Source organism: Typopeltis vanoorti, chromosome 17 (genome assembly GCF_054136105.1).
Source record: "Typopeltis vanoorti isolate ZY-2024b chromosome 17, IOZ_Tvanoo_1.0, whole genome shotgun sequence".
Classification (NCBI taxonomy): Eukaryota; Metazoa; Arthropoda; class Arachnida; order Uropygi; family Thelyphonidae; genus Typopeltis; species Typopeltis vanoorti.
The window spans coordinates 34,724,644-34,750,761 of NC_143565.1; the positions used below are offsets into that span (position 1 = coordinate 34,724,644).

Here is a 26,118-nt window from a genome sequence, read left to right on the forward strand (position 1 = left end):
TATGGTCTGAACCTATATCAGCACCCGAATATATGTTTTAATGTTGGTTATATTATTTTTGTATCTATTATTTATCATTATGAAATCTATTTGGTTTCTAATAGAGTTATCTGGGTTTATTATTATTATTATTACGGGCAACTCCAAAGAGTCTGTAGACTCATCGAGGGAGGCCCTAACATCATGTCAAGAACAACTATTCGATATTCACAAAGTATCTATCATACTTTATCAAAGTATCTATCATACTTTGCATTTACAGTCACAACAGACATGTTGTGACTGTAAATGCAAAGTGGCATTTACAGTCACAACAGACTCTGGCAGCTTATTTCACTCATTCACCACTCTCCAAGTGCTAACCACACTCTTGCCCAGCTTCCTTGTATGGCCCCTAGTCCTCCCACCACCAGTCCTATTCTCAAAAATATCCTCTGAATTAATCCTATAGAAACCCTTCAGCAATTTGAATGTCTCAATCATATCACCCCTTTTCCGCCTATCAACCAATTTCTGCAACCCACAAATCTTCAACCTGTTCTCATAAGGTTCATTCCATAGACCTGTTGTCATCTTGGTCACTCGTCTCTGGATCCTCTCCACCTCCTCCCCATCAAGATGAAACCCTGCTGCATATATCTGGGTACAGTAGTCTAGATGGGGTCTTATCGAGGCTCGATACAGAGGAACAATAACCTGTTTGTCTCTCCTTGTTAAAGTATTTTTCAGCAACCAAGTGATTTGATGAGCTGATTTAGCCACTTTTGCGATGTGCCCCCTAAACTTCAACTCCTTATCCACCAACACTCCCAAATCCCTGGCCTCGTCAATCTCCTGGAGTACAGTTCCACCAGTGTGGTATACTGCTGCTAATCTTTTCACCACAAAATGCATAAGCTTACATTTTGCCACATTAAATTGGCATCCATTCTCCTTAGTCCAGTCCTCCAAACTATCCAAATCATCCTGCAAAATTTTGACATCCTGTGCACTCACTATTGCTCTACCCAACTTTGTATCATCAGCAAACAAATGAACACTTCCTCTCAGATCCTTTCCTATATCGTTAATGAACAAATTGAACAGTAGTGGTCCAAGAACAGAACCCTGTGGCACACCACTAGTCACTGTCCATCTTTTGGACTCTACTCCTCAATAAACCACTCTCTGATATCTCTCTATCAACCACCCTCCTATTCATCTCGCCAACCCTATATCCATCCCCGCATGCTGCAGTTTCTGATTAGAATTCCATGTGGTATCCTGTCAAAGGCCTTAGCAGTGTCCAGTAGAATCACCGTAAACCCATTACCCTTATCCAGTTCAGCTGTCACCTTGTTATAAAACTTGAGCAACTTACTGAGGCATGATCTACTCTTCACAAAACCATACTGTCCCCCACACAGGATCCCATTTTCATCTATCCAGTCCTGTATTCTTCTCTTAACTAATTTTTCCAGAGAAGAACTTAGTCAAGATTCCTGATATGCTAATCGGTCGGTAATTTACAACAGCATTCTTGGAACCTCCTTTATGCAGTGGAACTATTTTCCCCTCTTTCCACCCCATTGGGACTAACCCAGACTTGAGATTCAAATTAAACAAAAATGGTCAAGGGTACTGACAATTCTTTAGTTGCTTCATGTATGACATGAGCTGGTATACCATCCAATCCCACAGATGTATTGACATTGAGGTTTTGTAATATACTATTCACCTCCACTTCGTTCACCAGAATTCCCATATAAGCTGTTGGTTCTTTCATTCCTGCAATGTCACCACTGGATGATATACTCTTGCAAAGTGCTCGCTCAGTAATTCCACTATATCAACTGATTTAGTTACCTCCCTACCATCAGCATTCTTTAAAATCATTCTGCCATATACATTTTTGCTTTTACTTGCAACATCGAAAAAACTGTTTGGGATTCTCTTTAGCCTGCATGGCTAATGTTCTTTCCTAATCTGTTTTTGCTTTTCTTACCACACTCGTTACCCTTCTGGCCTGTGCTTTATACCGTTCATGTGTCTGCCGGTCAACTTTCTCCTTAAATTCCCTCCACAGTTGTTTCTTTTTTTGCAGCTCAAGCTTAATGGTGTTATTCATCCATTTAACCCTGCTTGACTTATTATTCGGACTCTAGGTATACAGTCAGCCATTGCCTCCTGCAAACACTTCTTAACCACCTCCCATGCACTATCAACATCCAGCCCTTGCATGTTTTACATGCCATGGCACTGAACCAATCAAACGCCTAAGCTTGTCATACTTACCAGCCTGATAATTCCACATGTACCCTGTCTTAATTGTAAATTCCACACCATTAGCCACCTTCCAAGTCAAGACCCTATGATCACTCTCACCAATGGTGGCAACGTGGTCATATTCATTACAGCCAAATTCTCAGATGCAATTACTAGGTCAAGCACTCTCTGACCCCCTAGTATTTTCCATTACATGCTGTCGCAGATAGTTATCCCTTAATAACTGCAAATAAAATCCAATTCCTTCCTCCCATGTGTCCTCTCCTCCTTCCAATCAATGTTACCATAGTTGAAATCTCCCATAATAATTACTCTCCTTCCACTCATTTCTTCTATTTGCTTATGAATACTATCTCCACTATCTATTCCATCACCTGGTCTATAGCAGCACCCAATTGTATATTTTGTTCTGCCAGCCTCAGTCTCACACCAAATAGCCTGAAATGTGCTCTTTTCTCTATCCTGCTGTTCAACTTCTATTCTCCTTGGTTGCAGCTCATCAGCTATCATCAATAACACTCCTCCACCCCATTTTATTCTCTCTATCACTCCTGAACACGCAGAGGAAACACTGGCAAGTTGGATTCCCTCACATTCACTCCCACTAACTATATCATCTTCTGTCAGCCATATTTCACTAATGCCGATAACCTGTGGCCTGGAAGTGCCAACCAAGGCCAAAAATCCTTCTTGTTCCTAATACTTCTGGCATTAGTATATATGAATTGCAGATGCCCATTTGTGCCATCCCTATTTTGATGCCTTATACTAACTATCCCATTCTGATTTGTTGTCCTTCGTACTTGCTCGGGCATTTTATACACATTCATACACTCAACTGTCTCCCTAAAGTCTGCATATCTACTTCACCCCCTTAACCCCTTAATACACCAATTAAAAATCAGAAAGCGGTCGTTTTTCTGCCAATTTTTTTATTCCTTATTTTCTTTATACACAAAAGAACATTAACAAATCTTGGAAAAAAACACAAAATATGTCTCTTTTTGCAAAAAAAAAAAAAATGTTAACTAAACTGCATCTACTTTGCTTAACCGAGCTAGTAAACAGTCAGTACACATATATCTTGTGTCTTTGCCAACCCTTTTATTGTGTTCATTCCTTTTTCTTGAGCAGAGGAAACACTGGCAAGTTGGATTTCCTTTCTTTTCTGTTGGTGGTATGAAAGATGGAAAATGTTGTGCAGATAATCTCAGTGGTGTTGGGATATTTGTTTGTTTGACGTCCACTTCTTGAAATGCTTGTAGTTTTATATTTTTCAATGGAGAGTTTGATTATTTTGAGGTGAAAATCAAGTGAATCCATCTTACTGCTAGGTTTTTGGTAAAGCACGAAAGCGTTTCACAGTGGCAGGTCTGAGAGATGAAAGAAAATCTTTTTATAATATTTCTTGTCTCTCTTTCTACGTACAATATATGAAGATAGGTGTTGATCAACGTGATGAACACTACCCGTGGTATGGTTGTAATCCAACACAAGTTGCAGTTTTTTCATTCTTCCTTTGTGCTTCTCTATATCTACCATTGATGTAGTGTGAATGGTAGAGATAAGGGAGATATCCTTCTTGTCCTTCCATTTCATTACACACACTTTTCCCTCTCTGAAAACCAGTTTTCAATTTTTTATTCTTCAATTCGCTGGGTACTTCTTTTCGTGATACGCATAATGTTCCATAAACATCAGTCTTATTTATTATCAATAGATCCGCTAATCCAGGTGAATTATAGAAATTGTCCTTAGTCAAACAATAACCTTTATTCAATAAAGGTTTCATCAAAGTCATCACTACTTGCGAAGACATTGGAAGATTGCTAAAATCTCTGTCCAGAATGGTATTCTTGCCAGTATAGTTTATAAAATTATAGACCTATCCACTTTGTGATTCACATAATAAGAAGTTTTTATGCCAAATCTGGCCCTTTTGAGAGGAATGTATTGCACCCATCACAGGCTACCTTTATAAAGCAATAAACTTTCACCAATATTGAAAGTTTTGAAAGTTAATAAAGATATCGAAAGTTACCCCAGTCCTGAAGATACTTTCAGGTGCAAACTTTGTTTGCTCACACTTGGATAAAGGATTAAACTAAATTTATTATACTCTAACCAAGTGAAAAATAAACTTTCAACATCTTTCTCTAAATCCAGAGTAATTTATTAAAAAAGGGTGGCACACCATTTGGCAACTCCTATAGGTGGAGATGACCTGCTAATGCTTCTGCCTGGTATCTCCACTTGGGCCTGGCTCCCACTGAAGAGACCTCAATAAAGGTCGAAACTAGTCTGGGTTGTGGCCCATCCCTTAATGCATAACATTAGACATATCTGCAAGGAGATGTGTTTTGCATTATGAGAGATACTGAGATAGGTGTGTTAGTAGCTTGCTCCACCTTTGCAAGGATTTTCTGGTGTTGTACCACCTTACCCCAGTCCTGAAGATACTTTCAGGCGCAAACTTTGTTTGCTCACACTTGGATAAAGGATTAAACTAAATTTATTATTAAACTTTCACCAATAGTCACCAATTTGTCTGGCGTAATCGAATTGCCAAATTTTCTATTCAAATCTTCATAAATTGGCCAGATTTTGTTGAGTTTTGGGCGAGGCTGATTTGCTGGATCAAATTCATCATTTTTGAAAAATGTAGAAATTGTTTTATGGGCTCGTACAATACAGAAAAAACGGTGTATATAATAATGGATTTTTTTTGTCCAATAATTGCAATCCAATAATTTTGCAGATGATGCAAAGTTGAGATGAACCATAAAGAGTAGTGAAGATGTTTTGGCCTTGCAAGAAGACTTGAATAAATTGAGTGATTGGGCACGGAAATGGGGATGTGAGTTCAATGTTGCAAAATGTGAGGTTTTAAAATTTGGAAAACAGAGATGGGATGCAGAATTTATGCTTGGTGAGAATATATTGTTGGAGGTAGAAGAAATAAGAGATCTGGGGGTGATAGTGGATAAGGATCTAAAATTCTTCACATTGCCAAAATTCTGAAGACAACACAAAGGCTTCTGGGAATGATGTGGAGGACACTGATGTGTAGAAGTAGGGAGATTCTTGTTCCGTTGTATAAGGCTTTGATTAGGCCACACATGGACTATTGTGCCCAGATTTGGTCACCGGGTTTTCAAAAGGATGAAGAGATGTTGGAAAGGATCCATAGGTGACTACTAACAGAAACTACTAAGGTAGTTTCTGACCTCTGGAATGTTGAGTATGAGGAAAGATTGAGAAGATGTAATTTGCAGAGTCTGGTGGAGACGAGGAAGAGGGGAGATATGATAGAGATCTACAAGTTGGTAAGGGGTTGTTATAAGATCAATGGTGAAGTTCTACAGAGAATAGTGGAAGATCAGGGGAGAACCAGAGGTCATCCCTGTAAACTGTATAAAGAGGGTGAGAGGCAGGTTTTTTTTCGTGCAGAGTTGTGAATGATTGGAATGCCTTGCCTGAGAGTGTGGTGTCTGCAAGGAGTTTGAGTGTGTTTAAGGCTCGGTATGATGAGATGTGTGTGTGTGATAAAAAGGACCTCCCAGATGAGTCTTTGACTCCATGAGGTCTTGGGGTAATAATAATAAAAGTAATAATGATGGTATTCTGGTTTTCTTGCTATACTTTGCAAAAGTACAACAGCCAAAAATACTCTGATTTCATTTAGATTTGTGTCATACCAAGAAGTCTTTTCTTTACCATGGGTACGACTCCTCGCATATCTATTTGTTTCATCCACAACACGTTGAATCAGTTGATCATAAAAAAAAAGCTCGAAGAAATTTAGGAGTTATAATCGCGGACAAAAAATATTCAAACGAAATAGCTGATACATGCCGTTGGCAACTTTTTTTCAGCTGAAAGGAGTCACAAAATTGTCTAGCATGTATATTCGGTTGTATTTATATGTGAAACCAAAATTCACGGTCACACGTATTAACTTGGGTGCGTGGAACAAATTCCGTTTCTTGGACCCAAGTTAACTCGGTTGAGTGCGTTAAGGGGTTAATAACTGATTCTAGTTTTCCTGATTTATCCAAGTATATAGTCTGCGCTTTGAACGTTGAAAGAAAGTATTCATTATATGTAGGTTGTTTTGAATGCAGAATTGTATCAATCTCTTGTCTCTTTCATTTCTTTTGCCCAATCCAAATTTTCCAACAACTGGATTTTCTTCTCCTTCTCCAACCTTTGCATTCAAGTCACTCATCACTGTGAGTATTTCATTTGATTTTACATAATCTATAGATTTTTGTAAGTTATTATAAAAATTTTGTTATTATTATTATAATATCACACCTCCAGGGAGTCCAAAGACTCATTGAGGGAGGGCACCAACTCTACCAGCCTTCATCATCTAACACCAATGCCATCTACCACCACCACTAGTGCTTTCACAGACAATCACAAACATCCATGCCCAAGTCTGGATTCGAACCCGTAGCCTTTTGACTGGAGAGCGGATATGCTAACCACTCGGCCAACCAGGCCGGCGTTTTCTATTTCTTCATCATCGTGAATCATTGCAGGGGCATAAACCTGGATAATTATGATGTTAAAAGGATTTGCGGCTAATTTAATAAGCATCATTCTTTTATTTATGGGCCACAGCAGCCCCATTACAGATTTAAAGATGCCTTTCTTAATCATGAAATTCATTCTATATTCATGCTTCTCTCCACCAGAATATATAAATGTAAAATCATCTTTTTGTAGTATTCCCATCTTAGGCTATCTTGTTTCACTAATTCCCATCACATCAACTTTAAGTTTTTCATTTCCTCTATAAGGTTGTCAAAATTCTCTACTTTATATAATGTTCTCACATTCCAAGTTCCAATTTTCAAGACTCTGTTTTTTGTTTTCAAATGGGGAATATCAGATACTAACCTTCCTTTCAGATTTAAGTTGACATCATCATGGAGTGCATTTGCAGCACTCTTTTTACTCACAGTTTCAGTGTCTTCTTCCCTGTAGCTATTTACAGCTTGGGACATTGCAGAGGTTCCAACTTTCAAAGCATAGCTTGTAAGGTATTTCTGTTTCTTCATTGTCAACTATAGAATAGTAACATGGTGAGACCCTGATCTCTTCCACATCTGCAAAAGCCAGCTAACTTAGCTCACATTGCTAGCTGTTGATCTTATTCAGATTCTTCCACCTGCCAGTTGTTTCACATTGCCATTGATATCTGAATTCTTCCACCAATGATGAAACAGCAGATGTCATTGCAGTCCTAACATCTTTGCCAGAGCCCCTTTAGTCAGCCATTTTTCAAGGTTCTCTGTAAGCCTTCATGGCTACCATATTGGCCTGAGGCACATGAAGTCTCCACTGTGCTTCACCTTACAAAGCAGTCCTTTACTTTATGCTGCTTCTACCCTCCACAACGTGGATGCGGGGTTGGACTTTGGAGAGTAAAGTATATAACAGAGTGCATTATCCAGGCTTTTGGGAGACCCTGTAACCTCTATTAAATGAAAGAAATTTTTCAAATAGCAGCAATTACTGAAACATGAAAGAAATTAAAAAGGAACCATGAGAACTGAAAATTTTAATGTAATATATAGTGGAGTTGACAGAGACCAAAGAGCACAAGCAGGTGTTATGATTTGGATTCCAACTACTTCTCAAGAAGGAGCACCACCACCAGTAAATTTGGCAGAATTTAATCTATTTATGTCCCTAATGTAAATTTTTCTGCTGTTAAACATTTCTAATGGTTTCTAAATTAACCATTATTAAAAAAATAAGAGAAAAAATAAAGAAATATTTTAGTTTTTTTATATTGTTCATAGTAATTAATCTAGTAAGAATAGTATTTTTGTTGCTGATTTTATGGTGCTTGTTTCTCTTTATTTTACTTGTTTTGTTATGAAAGAAAAAGAAGCATATATATGTAAAACTATATATATCTGTTATTTTTTCCTCTTGAACTCAGTTAATTAATTAATGATTTGGATTCATAATTCCCTTTCAAAACAGCTAAAACATAATAAATTGTGAAATGAAAGAATAATAGAAGCTAGAATAAAAATAGATAGAGATTATTTAACAATAGTTGTTTTATATGCTCCAGAAGAAGGAAGAGAACAGGATAATATTTAATTTTATACTCAGTTACAAAATATATATAATAAAATAAATAAAAATGATTATGTAATATTAGTAGGGGATTTAAATGCAAGAATTGGAAACATGAAAATTAATAATAATATAGGAATATATAGAGAACACGCTCTAAACAGGAATGGTAAAAAATTGAGTGACTTTGTAGTTCATAATAACCTTAAAATAATGAATTCTTTGTATAAACATATAGACATTATTATTATTACCCAAGACCCCCATGGAGTCAAAGACTCATCTAGGAGGTCCTTTTATCTTACACAAAGCTCATCATACCATGCTTTAAACCAGTGGCAGCCGGGGAAATTTTAAGTAAGGGTGCTGCCTACACAAAATTTTTAAAAAAAAATTATTTTTTTCCTAATTAGTAACCAATTTATTAATAAAAAAATCTGTAGATTTATTTATTGATAAATTGGTTACTGATTAGGGAAAAAAATTATTTTTTTTTTATTTTGTATAGGTAGCACCCCCACTTAAAATTTCACTGGCTGCCACTGCTTTAAACACTCAAATTCTCTGCAGACATCGCACTCTCAGGCAAGGCATTCCAATCATTCACAACTCTACATGAAAAAAACCTGCTTCTCACTCCCCCTACTCACACCCTCTATATACAGTTTCCAGGGATGACCTCTGGTTCTCCCCTGATCTCCCACTATTTTCTGTAGAACCTCTCCCGCATTGATCCTATAACATCCCCTTAATAACTTGTAGGTCTCTATCATATCTCCCCTTCTCCTGTCCACCAGACTCTGCAAGTTGCATCATCTTAATCCTTCCTCATACTCGACATTCCAGAGGTTAGAAACTACCTTAGTCAGTTGCCTCTGGATCCTTTCCAACATCTCTTCATCCTTCTGAAAAACCAGGTGATCAAATTTGGGCACAATAGTACATGTGTGGCCTAATCAAAGCCTTATACAATGGAACGAGAATTTCCCTACTTCTACAAGTCAGTGTCCTCTGCATCATTCCCAGAAGCCTTTGTGTTGTCTTCACAATTTTGGCTATGTGTCCCCTAAATTTCAGATCCTTATCCACTATCACCTCCAGATCTCTTATTTCCTACACCTCCGACAATATATCCTCACCAAGCATAATATGCATAAATATACTTGGCAACAAGAGAATGGAAATCAATATTAGATTATTTTATCTTATATGAAAAGACACCAAAGTTCTCTTTAGATGTTAGATTCACAGAAGATATGAAATAAATAGTGACCACTTCCTCGTTAAAATAAAATTAAGATTACCATCTAAATGGCTACAAATAACAAGAACAGAAAGAAAATTTAAAACATTTGTTTATAAAACTAGATTATTAAATGACACAAATATACAATGGCTATATTAACCAGTATTTAGATAAAATAAAACAAAATGAAGAAATAGAAATAGAATGGCTTAATATATAAAAAACCGACACTAAATAGAGCATCAAATGAAAGCTTAGGAAAGACCAAAAATTCAATAAAACAAAAAACTAAAGATATGGGAAGTTAACAATCAAAAACATAATCAAAATGAAAAAAGAAGCCTATCATAAATGGTTAAGCAGTAAAAGATTAGAAGATGAAATAGAATATAAAAGAATAAGAGCCATAGCTAAAAGAGAAGTCAGAAAAAGATGCAGAGAATCATGGAACAAATGTCTTTCTAATTTAGAACATGATTTATATAAAATAAGACCCAGTTGGTCAATTGGTAGAGCTTCTGCTACTAATGGCTCACTTAAGTAAGTTTGAGCGCGGTTAGTAGTTGGAAGGGGACCAATCGTTCGATGCTGTTGGCACACTCTCCCTCGATGAGTCTTTGGACTCCCTGGAGGTGTCAAATAATAATAATATAAGATTTTGAAACACTTAAGTACAGATACTAAAGAAAACAAAGAATTAAAGACTGAACTGAAATTAGAATAATTTCTAAATTTCTATACAGAATTGTAGACAGATAAATATTTTAAAAAAGATAACTTTCAAGCATTTAATGAAAATGAAAAGGAAATAACTAAAGAAGAATTAGAAATCAGCCTGAAAGAAACAAGAAACAGAAAATCACCTGGAGAAGATAAGTTAGGTTCAGAATTATATAAATATGCAGGAACGTTCAAAGAAAGACCTGTTATTGTTAAATAAAACCTATTCAACTAGTAACTCCCCCCTCCCAATAGAATGGAAAAAAGCAATTGTGATCCCTATCTTTAAAAAAAGTAGTAAAGATGACCATAAAAGCTATTCCTGTTAAAAATGTATAGCAGAATCTTAAATAACAAACTAATAAAATCTGAAAACTTTATTTTAGAAGTACAGAATGGATTTAGAAAAGGATGATCATGTATAGACCTGACCTTTTGCCTAAAATTAATAATAGAGAAAAGAAGAGAATAAAATTTCGAAACACATATTACATTTATTGACTTTGAAAAGCATTTGACGAAGTTAAAAGAAGCATTTTATTTAACATATTAAAAGAAAGACAAATACCAAATAATATTCTGAAATCTATGATAAGTATATATGAAAATAATCAAATACAAATAAGATTAAATCATGAGCTATCATATACGAGAGAGATAAACCAAGGAGTCCTCTCAAATATGAATTTAATATCAGCTTAATATCGTTTATGAATTTAATATCAGCTTAATATCGTTTATGAATTTAATAACATCTGAAATTAAGTTTATGAGAAAAACTGCAAAGTATACTCTATTTGATCACAAAAGAAATGAAGAAATTATGAAAGAATTAAACCAGGAATCAGTAATAGAAAAAATTAAAAAATATAAACATAAATGGATGGAACACATTGAAAGAATGAAAGCACAAAGATTACCAAAACAAGCCTTAAATTACAAAACCATTAGGGAAAAGAAAACCAGGACGTCCTCTTGGTTAAGAGATTCAACGATGACGTCTAAGGCCAGGAACAGGCCATCCTAGGTCTAAATCCTTGATAGGCATGATGATGACGATTGTCCAAGCAGCAACAGCTTCCATCCTGAAAACATCATCTCAGTTTCCACTCTATCCAAAGCATTGGTGGAACCCAGAATGTCAGACACAGAGATCAACACAGAGCATAGGTATATTTCATAGATGATACCCCACCACATCAAACTTTTTAGCTTTCAAGCATGCTCGAGCCAAAGCACATTATGTAAGATGTCAGAATTAAAACAATCATGGATCCAATTTACTACATCAATTAATCATATGACCAGTCCAAAAATTGTATGGGATAAAATCCAGAAAATTAAAGGCAGATTTAGAACACATGTTTGTCTACCTTAGACAATAATGGAAGTGTTATTGCTGATCCCAAAGCTATTGCAGACAGTTTGGGAGAAAATTTTACCAAAATCTCAGCAACTGCTTCATATCCTCCTGAATTTTTAATACTAAAAGAGCAGCAAGAGAAACATAGGCTAAATTTTTCTACCAATGTTCTTGAGCAATACAATCAGTCATTTGTTAAGGAGGAACAAAAAAGAGCTCCCCTACTATCTCATCCTAGTGCAGTAAGGCCTAATAATAGCCATTATGAAATGATAAAACATCTACCATCATCTTCTATAGATCTCTTTCTCTTATTATACAATAGAATACTTGCAGAGGAAGAGTTTCCAAATTCTTGGCATAAGTCGGTTGTCATTGCTGTCCCAAAACCAGGAAAGCTCCAACACAAGCAAATAATTATCAACCCATTGCTCTGACCAGCTGTCTTTGTAATATACTAGAGAAAATGGTTAATGCCAGACTTCTCTGTTATTGAAAATAGCAAGGTTTTCAACAGAAAAGAGTGTCTGTATGCACTTCTGTTGAAAATGCACTCTTCACCCAGATCCTGAATTAAGAATGGGATGCACTGTTATTCCAGTAGCTGCAGAAGCTAAGTTCTTGGGACTCATCTTTGACAGACTTACGTTTCTACCACACATTTGTCAGCTAAGATAAAAGTGCAAGAGAGAGTGTTGAACCTCCTTCACACTCTGTCTTCTACTGAATGGGGTGCTGATCAAGCTTCGTTGCTCCATCTTTATTGTGCACTTATATTCAAAGCTGGATTATAGGTCTCAAGTCTATGGTTCTGCAAGACAGAGTAACCTGCGATGGTTGGATTCCATCCATCATCAGGGTATACGGATCGCTACTGGTGCCTTTTGCACATCACTCACTCAAAGTCTTTATGTTGAAGCAAATTAACTATCTCTATCACTTCAGTGGAAACAGTTGTCTCTTAATTATGCCCTAAAGATAAAGTCCCTCCCAGATCGTCCCACATGGATGGGTGTCTTTTCTCTGCATTGGGAAGTTCAATATCACACACTTCAAACTGATATATGTCATTTTGGTATTTTATTATTATTATTTTTTTTTTTTTATTATTATTTTTGGGCTACTCCAGGGAGTCCTTAGACTCATCGAGGGAGGCCCTAAACATCATGTCCACACAACTATACGACATTTTCACAGTATCTATCATACCTTGCCTTGAATTCGCTCACTGTCATAGCACCCACAACAGACTCTGGCAGCTTATTCCACTCATTTACCACTCTAAAAGTAAAGAACCCAGCTCTAACACCACTGCTAACCACACTCTTGCTCAGCTTCCATAGGTGTCCCTTAGTTCTCCCACCACCAAAAATATCCTCTGAATTAATCTTATAGAATCCTTTTAGCAATTTGAATGTCTCAATCATATCTCCCCTTTTCCGCCTATCAACCAGTTTCTGCAACCCACAAATCTTCAACCTATTCTCATATGGTTCATTTCATAGACCTGCTATCATCTTAGTCACTCGCCTCTGGATCCTCTCCACCTCCTCCCCATCAAGAAGGAACCGAGGTGACCAAATCTGGGCACAGTAGTCAAGATGAGGTCTTATCAAGGCTTGGTACAGAGGTACAATAACTTGCTTGTCTCTGCTCGTTAAGGTATTTTTCAACAACCAAGTGAGTTGATGAGCTGATTTAGCTACTTTCGCAATGTGCCCCCTAAACTTCATCTCCCTATCCACCAACACTCCCAAGTCCCTGGCCTCATCAATCTCTTGGAGTACAGTTACACCCATGTGGTATACTACTGGTTCCACCCATGTGGTATGCATGTTAAAGAGACTGTGCAAGCTGTTGGTATGAATATTGACAACATTGCCTAACAGCATCTCTCCATGGTAGGTTCGCACTCCATCCTGTAAACTCTCACTTTGTCAGCTACAGAAGTCTCATACTCTGTCATCTGTCTACTTGCAATTGTTTAATGCACACAGAGCAGCACACTCTGATTTCTTGCCCATCTATACTAATGATTCAAGAACTAATACCTCTTCTGGCTGTGCTGCTGTGTTTCCTGACATTATTATCTCCAACCAGATCCCACCTGGTTGCAGCAATTATACAGCAGAGTTACATGCTATTCAGCTTGCACTTGTGGATATAAAAGAAAACTGCTACCAAAAGTGTATAATTTATACAGACTCATTGAGCTCTTTACAGGCTATCTGCTCTCCTAAGTATAATCTACATCCAATACTTTATGAGGTGTTACACCTATTTTACAAAATGAAAATCCTTAATTTTGATGTTCAGTTGTGCTGCATTCCCAGCCACATTGGAATTAAGGGAAATGAGGCTGCAGATGCAGCTGCTAAATCAGCTCATACTTTCTCCACGTACTGTTTGACTACAGACAGCTTATAAGAGCAAAGCTAAATTGCTCAGTGGGAGTCATCATGTCAGAAAGTATTGACAAACAAATTATATGACATTTAATCTGAAATTAAGCATTGGCATAAGTCAACATATAAAGAAAGAGATGAAGTTGTTCTTGCTTGGCTCTGCATAGGTCACAGTCATCTTACACATTTTTATTTACTGAGGGCTGATGACCCTCTCATGCGTGAAAAATGCAATTCACATCTCACTATTTGTCATATTCTGGTGGAGTGCCAGCACTTTACATGAGAGAGGAATGAAATTTTTACGTATCTAACTAAGCCATATACACTCAGGCAGATGCTAGCAGACTCAGGAAGATTGCATGATGTTTTTAACATTTTACAAAGAATTAATTTGTACAAACATTTTTGTTTATATGTAAATACTGTATTGCTTAACTTAACTTTTGTGCATATATATTATTCATTAATTTAATTTTTGACCAATTATGTATTGCTCTAGCCTTTGATCTTGTATGTTTGTGTAACCTTATTGTAATTTTGTTAATATGTAAATATACCACATTGCTAAACTTAAGTTTTATGCATGCATATTGTGTAATAATTCCTTTTTGTCTATTTATGTATTGCTGTAAAAGCATTTGCTATAATTTTATCTATATGTAAATACTGCATCAATTGTAACAATTGTCGGCCTGGTTGGCCGAGTGGTTAGTGTATCTGCTCTCCCAGCCAAAAGGCTGCGAGTTTGAATCCCACCGTAGGCATAGATGTTTGTGATTGTTTGTGAAAATACCAGTAGTGTGGTGGAGTAGATGACGTGGTTCTGCTGTAGTTGCTGCATTGAGTGGTGGAGACAGAGAGTCGTAGAGTAGGTGTCCTCCCTCAATAAGTCTGGGACTCCCTGGAGGTGTCAAGTAATAATAATTATTATTATTTTGTTTATTAACTTAACTATTTCTGTACTACTGTAATAACCTCTGACCTTGTGTGTTGCTGTGCCCTCTGCAGCAATTCTGTTTATCTGTAGTGCTGCTTTGTGGAACTTAATTTTCATACAGGCATATTGTTTATAATTTTCTTTAACTGCTTATGTATAGTTTATGACACAGTATGACCTTTGTTTTTTTTGTGCCAAATAAATTATAAACCAAACCAATCATTCAAATTTTGTTTCACATTTGTTCCTATCAGTACCACTAACTATATATTTATATAGCTCTCATGTCCAAGTCTTCAATCGTCCTGCTCATATTGCTTTCTGGAAAACAAATCTTGTGCACCATGTCATTCATCACACCTTTTTAAACCATACCAACTCTTACTTCATTCTATTCATTCTTCCATCTGCCACTTATTAATTTTTTGCCATGTGCTTTATCTCATCTTTCAATATAAGTCTGCCTTCATTTTCTTGCATTGCATTTACTTGTATTCTCTTACTTGTCACAGTCTGTTGTTTAACCTGTCATTCACAGTTTCTTGCTTATTCATTTCTCTCTCTGTTGTATAGCACTATTCATTTGTTATGCACAATGGTAGTCCTCCCAACTCAAATGACAGTTCATAAAATCTAAACATTTGCTGGCTGGTTTGCCAGGTAGATAACATGTCTGGTCTCCAACATGCAAGTGATGGAGGTTAAAACCCCATTCTGGTATGGATGTTTGTGAAAGACCTTTATTTCTTAGTGTGAAAGACTGCTCTGCTTATTAGAGACCTGAAGCAGAGTTTCTGGATTATCTGACCTTTTACTTATTCATTTTTTGACTGTATGACAATCCAGAAATTCTTTTCATCAAGCTGAGCTCTTCATATTCATCTATTCTATTGTTTCACATATGTGTCACATCTCTTTAATAGGGGGCATGTCATAAAAATAAATTTAAAGACCACCAAGAAAATGAATGCACTTCGCTGTGCATTAAAACACTACTTTTATTATCCAACCTTTTTTTTTCTTACCACTGGAAAATTAAATTGCTGATTATTGTGTATCATATCATCACAGATTTAGTTTGCTGCTTCATAAATAATGTATCAATAAAGCAATTAGCTAAATAATTTATTCAGAAACATTTCTGGTTTCATTCATTTCAGGATTTAGCTTGCAGAATTCTTCTTCTTGAATGTACATATAAGCAATTCAAAGGGAAAAAACTTATTTCTGCTGAAAAAGAGTTACTAAATATGTAAGTAGCAGTCTGACTCCACTTCTTTTTTATTGACTCAGCAGTCAGCACACTCACTACAACAAAACTTTTATAATGACCTCATTCATTTTCTGAAATACAAATTTATCCTATATAAGCTTTGCTTCCTTGCACTGGATTTAATATTAACTAAGAAACTACTAAAAAGTATCCCTACAATCTCACTATAGTGAATACTGACTGTATGAAATGGTAATTTATGTATCATACTTGGTGCATTTTGCCTCTCATCTTACCTATACAATAGACATATTTTAATGATACCAAATTAAAAATAAACTTAACAGCTATCTAAATTTTCACATTTAAATAGCTGTCCCTTCTAAATGAATAATTATCTGAACTGCAAAAATAGCCTTGAAATTTGCAGTTGATATAATTTAAATTATTTTTTTAATTTATAATTTTTTCTCCTATTCATTAACTTCTAGACATGGTGTAGTTACTTGGAGTAACCAAAAGATAGAAGTAAAAAAAAAAGTATTCTGCATGATGATATCTTTTCTTTTATCTGCACATATGATGACAATATTATGGCTATCATCAATATTACTATTAGTTAGAATTAAGTAGAATAAATCTCATTTCTCTAATGGGACTACTCAATACTATAGGTGCATTTCTTGGCATCTCACCTACAATCAATCGGTTAATAAGTGTTTTAGATGAGACAGTATGTTGGGATGATGATTTACAGAAAAATTCCAGATATTTTTATTCAAGTCTACTAAGGTTGTATGAACTTCAAAATTACATAAAAGAGGTGTTCTGCTGCATTCTGTGATGGACTATATTGGCTGTCTATTCTATAGAGTTGCTAGTGACTATCCATGGATATTTACATTTATATATATAAAAATGGAATAGATTTTAAAAATAACTTAGAAGGCTTCTGTCTAGAAAACATTGAGTTGATAATAAGTGAGGTATTAACAATATTTGATTATAAATACTCTATTTAATAAAACAGAATTTGCTAAAACAAGGTTTCCCCTCTAGATTTAATCAAGGTTTTTAATTTTATCATCTGTGTAAGTAACTTTGGTTGTTAGAGCAAATGATACAAGCAGGTGGAAAGTTTTTTCAGTCTTACCTAGGCTGCTTAATTACCATGAATTACAATGACATCTGACCTCATAATATTTGCCATTCCAGTTTTCTGAGTTTGAGACTCCAGTCTGGACATCTATCATTCACCGTCTGATATTTGCAATTTATTCTGAATATTTATTCAGAACTCATTATTATTACTATTAACATCTGACCTACATGGAGTGAAAGGACTTGATGTCGCAGGAGGTCCCTACTCTCTCATCCAAAAACATCATCAAGCCATGCCTTAAACCCATTCACAATTTCTGTATTCACCACACTCTCAGGCACTGCATTACACTCACCAGTTACTCTCCATGCAAAGAACTTGCTTCTCACTCCCCCCTGCTTACATCCTCCTTGAACAGCTTCCAGGAATAACCTATTGTTCTATTCTATCCTTGTCTTCCTCTACTCTATAAAAAAATCTCCTCCACATTAATCTGTAACAATCTCTCACCAACTTATATGCCTCAATCTGTATTGACTGTCTATATTGGGAACCATAGCCCCTTTGCTTCTGCATGTCATTATCCTCCTCATTATTGTCATAATCTGTAGTGATGTTCTTACAATTTTGACAATGTGATCCCTAAACTTTAAGTCTCTGTCCACATTAATCACTCACTGATTTCTCATTGGTTTCACCTCCTTCAGAATTTCTCCATTAATTGTATACTCTGCATCCCAACCTTGCCTACCAAATTTCAGGACCTGCAACATTAAATTGTGTAGCCTCACTCATAGTCTTTTCAGATTCTCATGCAAGGCCACAACATCTGCTCTACTTCTCGTAGTTTTCCCAAACTTTGCATCATCAGCAAATAGTTGCAAATCGAGATAAGCCAGAAACAATGTCATGAACATAGAAGTTAAACAATAAGGTCCCAAAAGAGATTCATGTGGCATTTCACTAGTGACCTTTCTTTTGGGATACCACTCTTCCATACAACCTGCTATCTGACAGCCAGTCAGCTAGCTTGTTATCTGATCCCATCTGTTGAATTTAGCTACCAACTTGTCATGTGGCAATCTGTCAAAGCCCTTTGAAAAATCCAAGTATACCATTGTATATACATTTCTTTTATCCAGTGAGTTTGTCACCTTGTTGTTATACATAAGCAGATTGCTAAAGCATGACCTCTCCTTAGCAAAACCCATGCCGACCATCATAAAGCATGCTGCCATTATCAACCCATTCCTAGTCCTCACCAACTTCTCTAACACCTTAACAACATCTCAAGACACACATAGATTGGCCACTATGTGTGCCTTTATGAAGTAGAATAAATTTTCTCAACTTCCACTCTTTTGTGACTCATCCTGTTGCGAGGCTCGTGTTAAAGAGGTATCCCAAAGGTGCTGTTAATTCCCTAGAGCATTCTTCAAGACGTGATGTATATCGACAAGTCTTACTGCTTTATTAAAATCAAGTTTACTTAATTCTTCATGTACTTCCTGTTCATTCACCATCAGTCCGAGGAAACTCCACACTACACATTCCAATGTCTACAATCATTCTTTAATATATTTAGCATTATCAAAATAAAAAAAAACGTATCATTATGATATGTTTTTTTTTTTTGACATTTTTTTTCTTGTAAGTTTACTCATTACCTAAAGTGAGCATAAAGCAGAAAAAACTATCTGTGAGATAGGGATTGAAGTTAGTCTTTGAGAGGAGGATCACTGATTAAATGAACTTTCCTCTTTTGGATAGTATCATAACTTTTTAGGAAACTATGACTGCCCTTACATGATATCTGAGAGAGTGATATTCTAAAGTTAGGCAGATTGAAATTTTCATTGCATTTAATCTGGTAATGGCATCAAAGAATTTGGCAGTAATCAAGATAGAAACATTAACTGCCTATGACTGGAGAGAGTGATTGTGAGGTATTTCCAGACGTGAAATTTTCAGTTGAGAATGGATATATGTGAATTACAAAGCAAATGATTATGGCACACTGAAGAGCCAGCTAGAAGCCGTCTAAATCCTCAAATTCTTAAGCCATGGCATAAGAATTGGGAGGGAGAAAGATGCTAGCAGTGCAGGAGAAATAGTCAAAATAGTGTTTGAAAGTAATTTCAGTAGATGGTGGAATAGCATCATTAAGTGGGAGTTGCAAAAAAAAAAAAAAAAAAAGAAAGAAAGAAAGAAAGAAAAAGTTATGGAGTGTATATATATATGAAGAGAAAGTTGATCAGCAGCACAAGGTACAAGCAAGAAAGGTGAATAGTATAGGAAGGAAGGCAAGAGCAAATTATGAGGATGCTAGCTGAGCAGGCCAAAGAACATCCTCAAGAGCTCTTTCATGATGTGATAAGTAAAATGAAGAACAGTTATGGGAAGATAACTGTAAAGATTGCTGGTGGTAGAGAGTAACAGAAGCAGACCAAATAATTGTATTCTCGGTGATCATTTTGCATGGGTGTACCATTCATGTGGTGATTTTGTGGTACCTGATGCGACATTAACTGATATGAAAAAAGAGGTAGATGAATTGGAGCTGCTGAGGATATTACAGAACTTTAATGCAAATACAGCCATGAGATATCAGTCCATGAATTGACCTGGACAACTCATAATCACTCTCCCCAGAGAATGTGCAAAGAAATTAGCAGCTCTTCTTCTGACCAAGCTGTTTAATTTACTACATCTCAGTGCTATGAAGGTGCAAAGGGATCAGAAAGAGGGCAAAATAGTTCCATTGCATAAAGGGAGGACTCCAAGACAGAGGAAGAAATTACAGACCAATCAGTATCTCGGGGAATTATGGTTAACATATTGGAGAAATTTGTAAAAGGCAGAATTCAGGAATGGGTGAATGGAAATGTGATATTTCATAATGGGAGGTAGCATGGTTTTGTGAAGAATATCTTATATACTGTATTTGAAGGCATATAAGACGCACTTTTTTCCTTTGAAAATAGATCTGAAAGACAGGGTGCATCTTATATGCCGATACTCAGTTTTTTATTATTTTCATTTCTGGAAATTTTCTTTGTTCCGAGTTACGCGATTTCTTTATTGCTTCCTTGCGGTGTGTGTGTGTGTGTGTGTGTGTGTGTGTGTGTGTGTGTGTGTGTGTGTGTGTGTGTGTGTGTGTGTGTGTGTGTGTGTGCGTGCGTGCGTGCGTGCGTGCGCATTCCAGTTATGTAGAGCAGTGTTTCTCAAACTTCGGACATCTGCGTTCATATCATTGGTGTGGTATTAATAAAAGATCGTGCTACTAAATGACAAAGACAAGCCAACAGTTGAGTTGAAATGCTAATCTCTTCAACCGAATTCTTTATATAATATCTGAAACACATTCACTATATATTTCTTCATTTTAACACGTTCACTCAAACAAAACCATATGTTGCACCGGCAACATATGGTTTTGCTTGAGTCATACAGCATTTTCTGTGGGAGGGGGACATGCGATTCATTAGTTAGTGCCATTTTTATCCCAGTTATCTCTAATTGCACTATTTGTTGAGAAACATATTGCACAGCCTGCAGATGTCTCTGTACCTTATTCAGTGATACAATAGGAATGTTTTACAATCTCTAACTTCATCTTCATGGATACATTAAATTTTATTCCATGCGTTAATGATGCATAGCCGCAAAATTGCCACGGACCCCCTGAAGACCTTTCACATGCCCCTGAGGGTACGCGTACCACACTTTGAGAAACACTGACGTAGAGTTCAGTGGATGCGCATGTGCTGTCATCGACGAAGTTGTGTCCTGTTCGTTTAAACTTTCCAATTGTTGTCGCAGTTGTGAACGGTGATAAATTTCTGCAGTTAAAGTTTCTCTAAATTTCTTGACAAATTATGGCTAAAAAACTTCGGCATTGTTACAATATTGCATACAAGCTATGTGTGATTGCGTATGCTAAAGAACTTGGAAACAGGGCTGCAGAGAGGCCTTTCAGATCACCTCCCCCAACTGAGAAAATTATAACAACTTGGTGGAATTAGGAAGAGGATTTAAAAAAAGCAACTCACAGTGAACATAACCTACGAAGTGGAACTGAAAAATGGCTAGAACTTGAGGCAGAACTGAATACTTGGATTTTAGACCACAGAAAAGCTTTACTTTCAGTATCTACAAAAATGATTATTCATCAAGCGACAGCGATAGCCACTAAAAGAGGGATCGCCAACTTTACTGGATCAACATCAGTGTTCACGATTTATGAAGAGAAACCAGCTATATATGCAGACTAAAACAAAAATATCACACAAGATTCCAGCTGAATATGAAGAAAAAATGATTGAATTTCATCGATTCATCATTTTATTTATTTATTTATTTGTATGGAGTTTCCTCCATTTTTCTCCCATCCGTATTGGGGCAAGTTGAGTCTCCTCATGGGGGGGGGGGTAGGTATTTATGGCTGTAGATCTGTGTGTGTTCACAGGGCCGGTTTGCCTGCTTGCTGGATGAAAAACCCCAGATAAACTGGCAGAAAAAACCATACAGCCCGCACCCAAGACCGGCTAACTTGGCTATGGCTGAGGAAGATCCTCAAATTCCTCATGTCTTCGATGGGAATCGAGCCTGGTATACTCCTTCCTCAGTCATGTGGTTGCAACGCGCACAGCCACTAGGCTAACTGCATGGATGATTCATCATTAATGCAAGGAAACGAGAAAATTTTGAACTTGCGCAAATAGGAAACATGGACGAGGTTCCGCTGACTTTTGATGTGCCCTCAAACAAAACTGTAGATTCCAAGAACACTAAAGTGTTACTATTAAAACTTCGGAGCACGAAAAAACTCGCCACATGGTTGTTGTATCCTGCTGTGCTGATAGGACAAAATTGCCGCCTGTATTGATTTTTAAAAGGAAGACGCTACCCAAAGAAAAACTGCTTAAAGGAGTGTTTGTAAATCTTCATGCAAATGGCTGGATGGGGATGGATGGAGGAGGAATGAAGTTATGGATAGATAAAATTTGGTCTACGTGCCCTGGTGAACTGTTGAAGAAGCCTGCCATGCCTGTATGGGATCAGTTTCATTCTCACAGAACAGACGGTGTCACAAATAAACTCAAGGAATTGAAAACTCAGTTAGCTGTAATTCCAGGAGGTCTAACTAGTCAGCTTCAACTTTTAGATGTCTGTATTAATAAACCTTTAAGGGATTTATGAAGGAGAAGTGGAACAGCTGGATGCAGTCTTCAGATTTTGAGGTTACGCCATCAGGAAGAAGGAAGAGACCTAACATTTTGCAAGTTTGTGAGTGGGTGAAAGCTTCATGGGATGCTGTGAAAACTGAGACAATGGTTAAATCATTTAAGTGTGGAATTAGTAATGCACTGGATGGTACAGAGGACAATTTGTTGTATGAGGACTCAGATTCTGATTTAGAAGAGGGTTTCAAGTGTCTCTTCATTTAGCTCTGGAGATGAATTTCTGGGTTTTGATGATTAAAAGGTGGGTATGGGTGCTCTTTCCTAGTTAGATTAGGTATTTGTTGAAAGCAGACCTACTTATTAATATATATTTGAAATACTGTAAATTCATTATAATATTCAGTGATCAAGTTTTTTTCCTAAAAAAATGTGTACAAAAAAGGGCGTGCATCCTATACGCCAGCAAATACGGTACTTTGTAATTGCTCACTTTTTCTAATAAAGAGAAAAGTCAGTTGAATAAAAGAAATGATTAGATATTGATGTGCAGGACTTTGCAAAGGCATTCAACAAGATACTACTGGAAACTCTGTTACATAAATTGGACCAAGGGAGCTGGATATGAAGCTGGTGATATGAATAAGAGAGTGGCTGATGGAAACATAAAAAGTAGTATATTAGGTAATTGCATCCAGAAAAAGACTGGGTTGACTAGTGGCGTACTGCAAAATTTTCTACTTCAGCCATTGCTATTTAATATGCACATTAGTGATATGATTTATGGAAAAATTATTATTATTATTATTATTATTCAGGCCTCCATGTAGTCAAAAGACTCATCGCAGGAGGTCTTTCCTAGGAAACACAAAGTCTATCATACCACTGCTTAAACTCATTGACCATTCTCACTCTCACCACTCTATCAGGCAATGCATTCCACAGTTCAACCACCCTCCATGCAAAGAAATCACTCCTCACCCTCTTGCTCACAGTTTCCTTCTGTAACTTCCAGGGAAGACCCCTTGTCATCACTCCTTCCCGCCAAGTGAAGAACTCCCCAGTGTCAACCCTGTAACCACTTCTCAACAGTTTAAAAGTCTCAATCATATCACCTCTCCTTCTTCTATTCACCAAACTCTGCAGTCCACATTCCCTCAGCCGATCCTCATAATTAACATTGTACAGTCCTGAAACCATCTTTGTTATCTGCCTTTGTACCCATTCCACAATTAATTTATCCCCTTCAAATTCTGGGGACCAAATCTGAGAACAATAGTCTAAGTGTAGTCTGATCAGGATCTTATACAACGGAATGATAACTCTTTTATCTCTGCATGTCAGCGTCCTTTTCATTATTGCAGCAATCCTCTGTGTTACCTTCACCACCTTTGCAATATGTCCCCTGAATTTCAGGTTTCTATCAATCAATCCCAGATCTCTTATCACCCCTACTTTCTCCAGTATAGCTCCTCCAATAGAGTATGCTGCATCCCATCGATGTGTCCCAAATCTGAAGTCCTTACATTTTGCTGCATTAAACCGACACCACCAGCCATTTGCCCATCTGTCTAGCTTATTCAAATCCTCTTGCAGGGGCTACCACATCTGCACTATTACTAATAACCCTTTCCAGCTTCACATTATCTGCAAACAACTGAATATCCCCCTGCAATCCACTGACAATCTCATTGATATAAAGGTTAAACAATATAGGTCCCTACACTGAGCCCTGTGGGATCCCACTTGTAACCCTCTGCCTCCTTGAAACTGCCCCACCATACAGAACTCTCTGCTACCTATCGGACAGCTAATCCTGAATCCAATTAACCAGCCTGACATCCAAACCCATGTGCTGCAACTTAAATATCAGTTTATCATGTGGCACCCTGTCAAATGCCTTCGCTAAATCCAAGAAAATGGCAGTATATGCTTTTCCCTCATTTACTGCTCTTGTAACTTTATTATAAAAGGCTAGCATATTACTAAAACAAGAGTGCCCCTTAACAAATCCATGTTGACTCTCACAGATAGCATTATCCTCATCTGCCCAATGCTGTATACAGTCCCTCACTAATTTCTCCAAGATTTTATCAACTACTGATGACACATACTGGCCTATTATTAGACACTTCCAGTCTGCTACCACACTTATGCAATGGCACTATCTCAGCTTCCTTCCATTCCCTGGGCACCTTTCCTGTATCGATACAAAATTAATAACGGAAAACTCACATACAAAGATTATTTAATAGTATAATTTTCACCTGTGTGTCACATGCATCTTCAATACATTTTAAGCTCAAATTAAACAATAACTGACAATTCCAAAAAGCGCACCTCAGTAGCTGGCGTAAGATAACTAAAAAGGTCAATAAATTTCCTAACAAAAAAAAAAATAAAAAATGTGTACAATAAAAAGTTAGGAAAGATTAGCTGATTTATAAAGTACTATCTCCTATAAAGGGTATAGTAAATTATACTATTAAATATTCTTTGTACGTGAGTTTTCCGTTATTAATTTTGTATTGATATGTCTACTCACTGTATACCTCTTTTAAAACTTATTGCTAGACTTCACGGAGAGTATATTTCCAAACAGTCTGCTAGATACGGTAAAGTATTGGTAAAGAATGCCAAATGCATTAACAGATTAATATTCCTTAAACGATGTAAGATGGCTCAGGTTATTCCTATCTGTTGTAAAATAAAAGAAGTTTTTAGGTCCCCAAAAGCTCATCGGATTTACTTAACAACTAGTAAGTCTCTTTTAAATAATCAGCTACACGAAGATGAAAAATCTCTTGCCCTCTTAAATAGAGAAATTATGGGCATCTAAAAACACTCTAGAATCTGATTTAAACAGTTGAAACTTTTAATACTATAGCGCACGTATCTTCGAATTCTTACCTAAAGGTCTTGAATGATTCTCGTGACAAGCTAAAATGCAAATTTGAATCACTGGTCAGCCTACCTAGATCCAGTAATAATGCTATTGATATAGATAAAGTAGTTATAAATGTTTCCGGAAGTCCACTAACAGACTGTGAATGTTTTGTTTTATCAAAAGAACATGATTTCACTGTTACGCCGAATAAGGTGCCCCTAATGGATTTTTTTCATAACATAGACAGAGGTATTCCAACCTTATCCCAAAAAATAGCCAACAGGTTACATTTTGAATGTGTGAAAATTCTTTTTAATGTCAAGTCTCCTCGTCCTAATCTTTCTTACTCTGAGTTTAAAGCATTGAAATCATTGAAGAACAACCATAATTTAATTAATACAAAAGCTGACAAAGGGAAGGCTGTAGTGATTCAAGATAGGAAGGAATATGAGAGAAAAATGTCTCTATTACTTTGCGACTGTTCAACTTATACGCCTCTTACATTGGATCCTACCGGGAGTCAATTGAAGAGACTTAATTCTCTTATAGATAATGTATCTACATGGAATGAAGATCAAAAGAAAAAACTTAAAACCTTCTTCGGTCGTCCACCTAGATTGTATGGTCTTCCGAAAGTTCATAAACCAAGCATTCCATTGAGACCAGTCATAGATTGTATAGGTTGCCCTACT

General features: G+C 36.6%; 1 protein-coding gene across 1 annotated transcript in view; it reads left to right on the forward strand.

The window, feature by feature from the left end:
- LOC150097283 (uncharacterized) overlaps positions 1-26,118 on the forward strand; it is a 172,254-nt gene that overhangs the window by 31,044 nt on the left and 115,092 nt on the right. Inside the window, exon 3 of the mRNA XM_090407636.1 lies at positions 16,202-16,293. Within this exon, the coding sequence (XP_090263762.1) occupies positions 16,202-16,293 (92 nt within the window). The remainder of the gene's footprint in view (positions 1-16,201; positions 16,294-26,118) is intronic.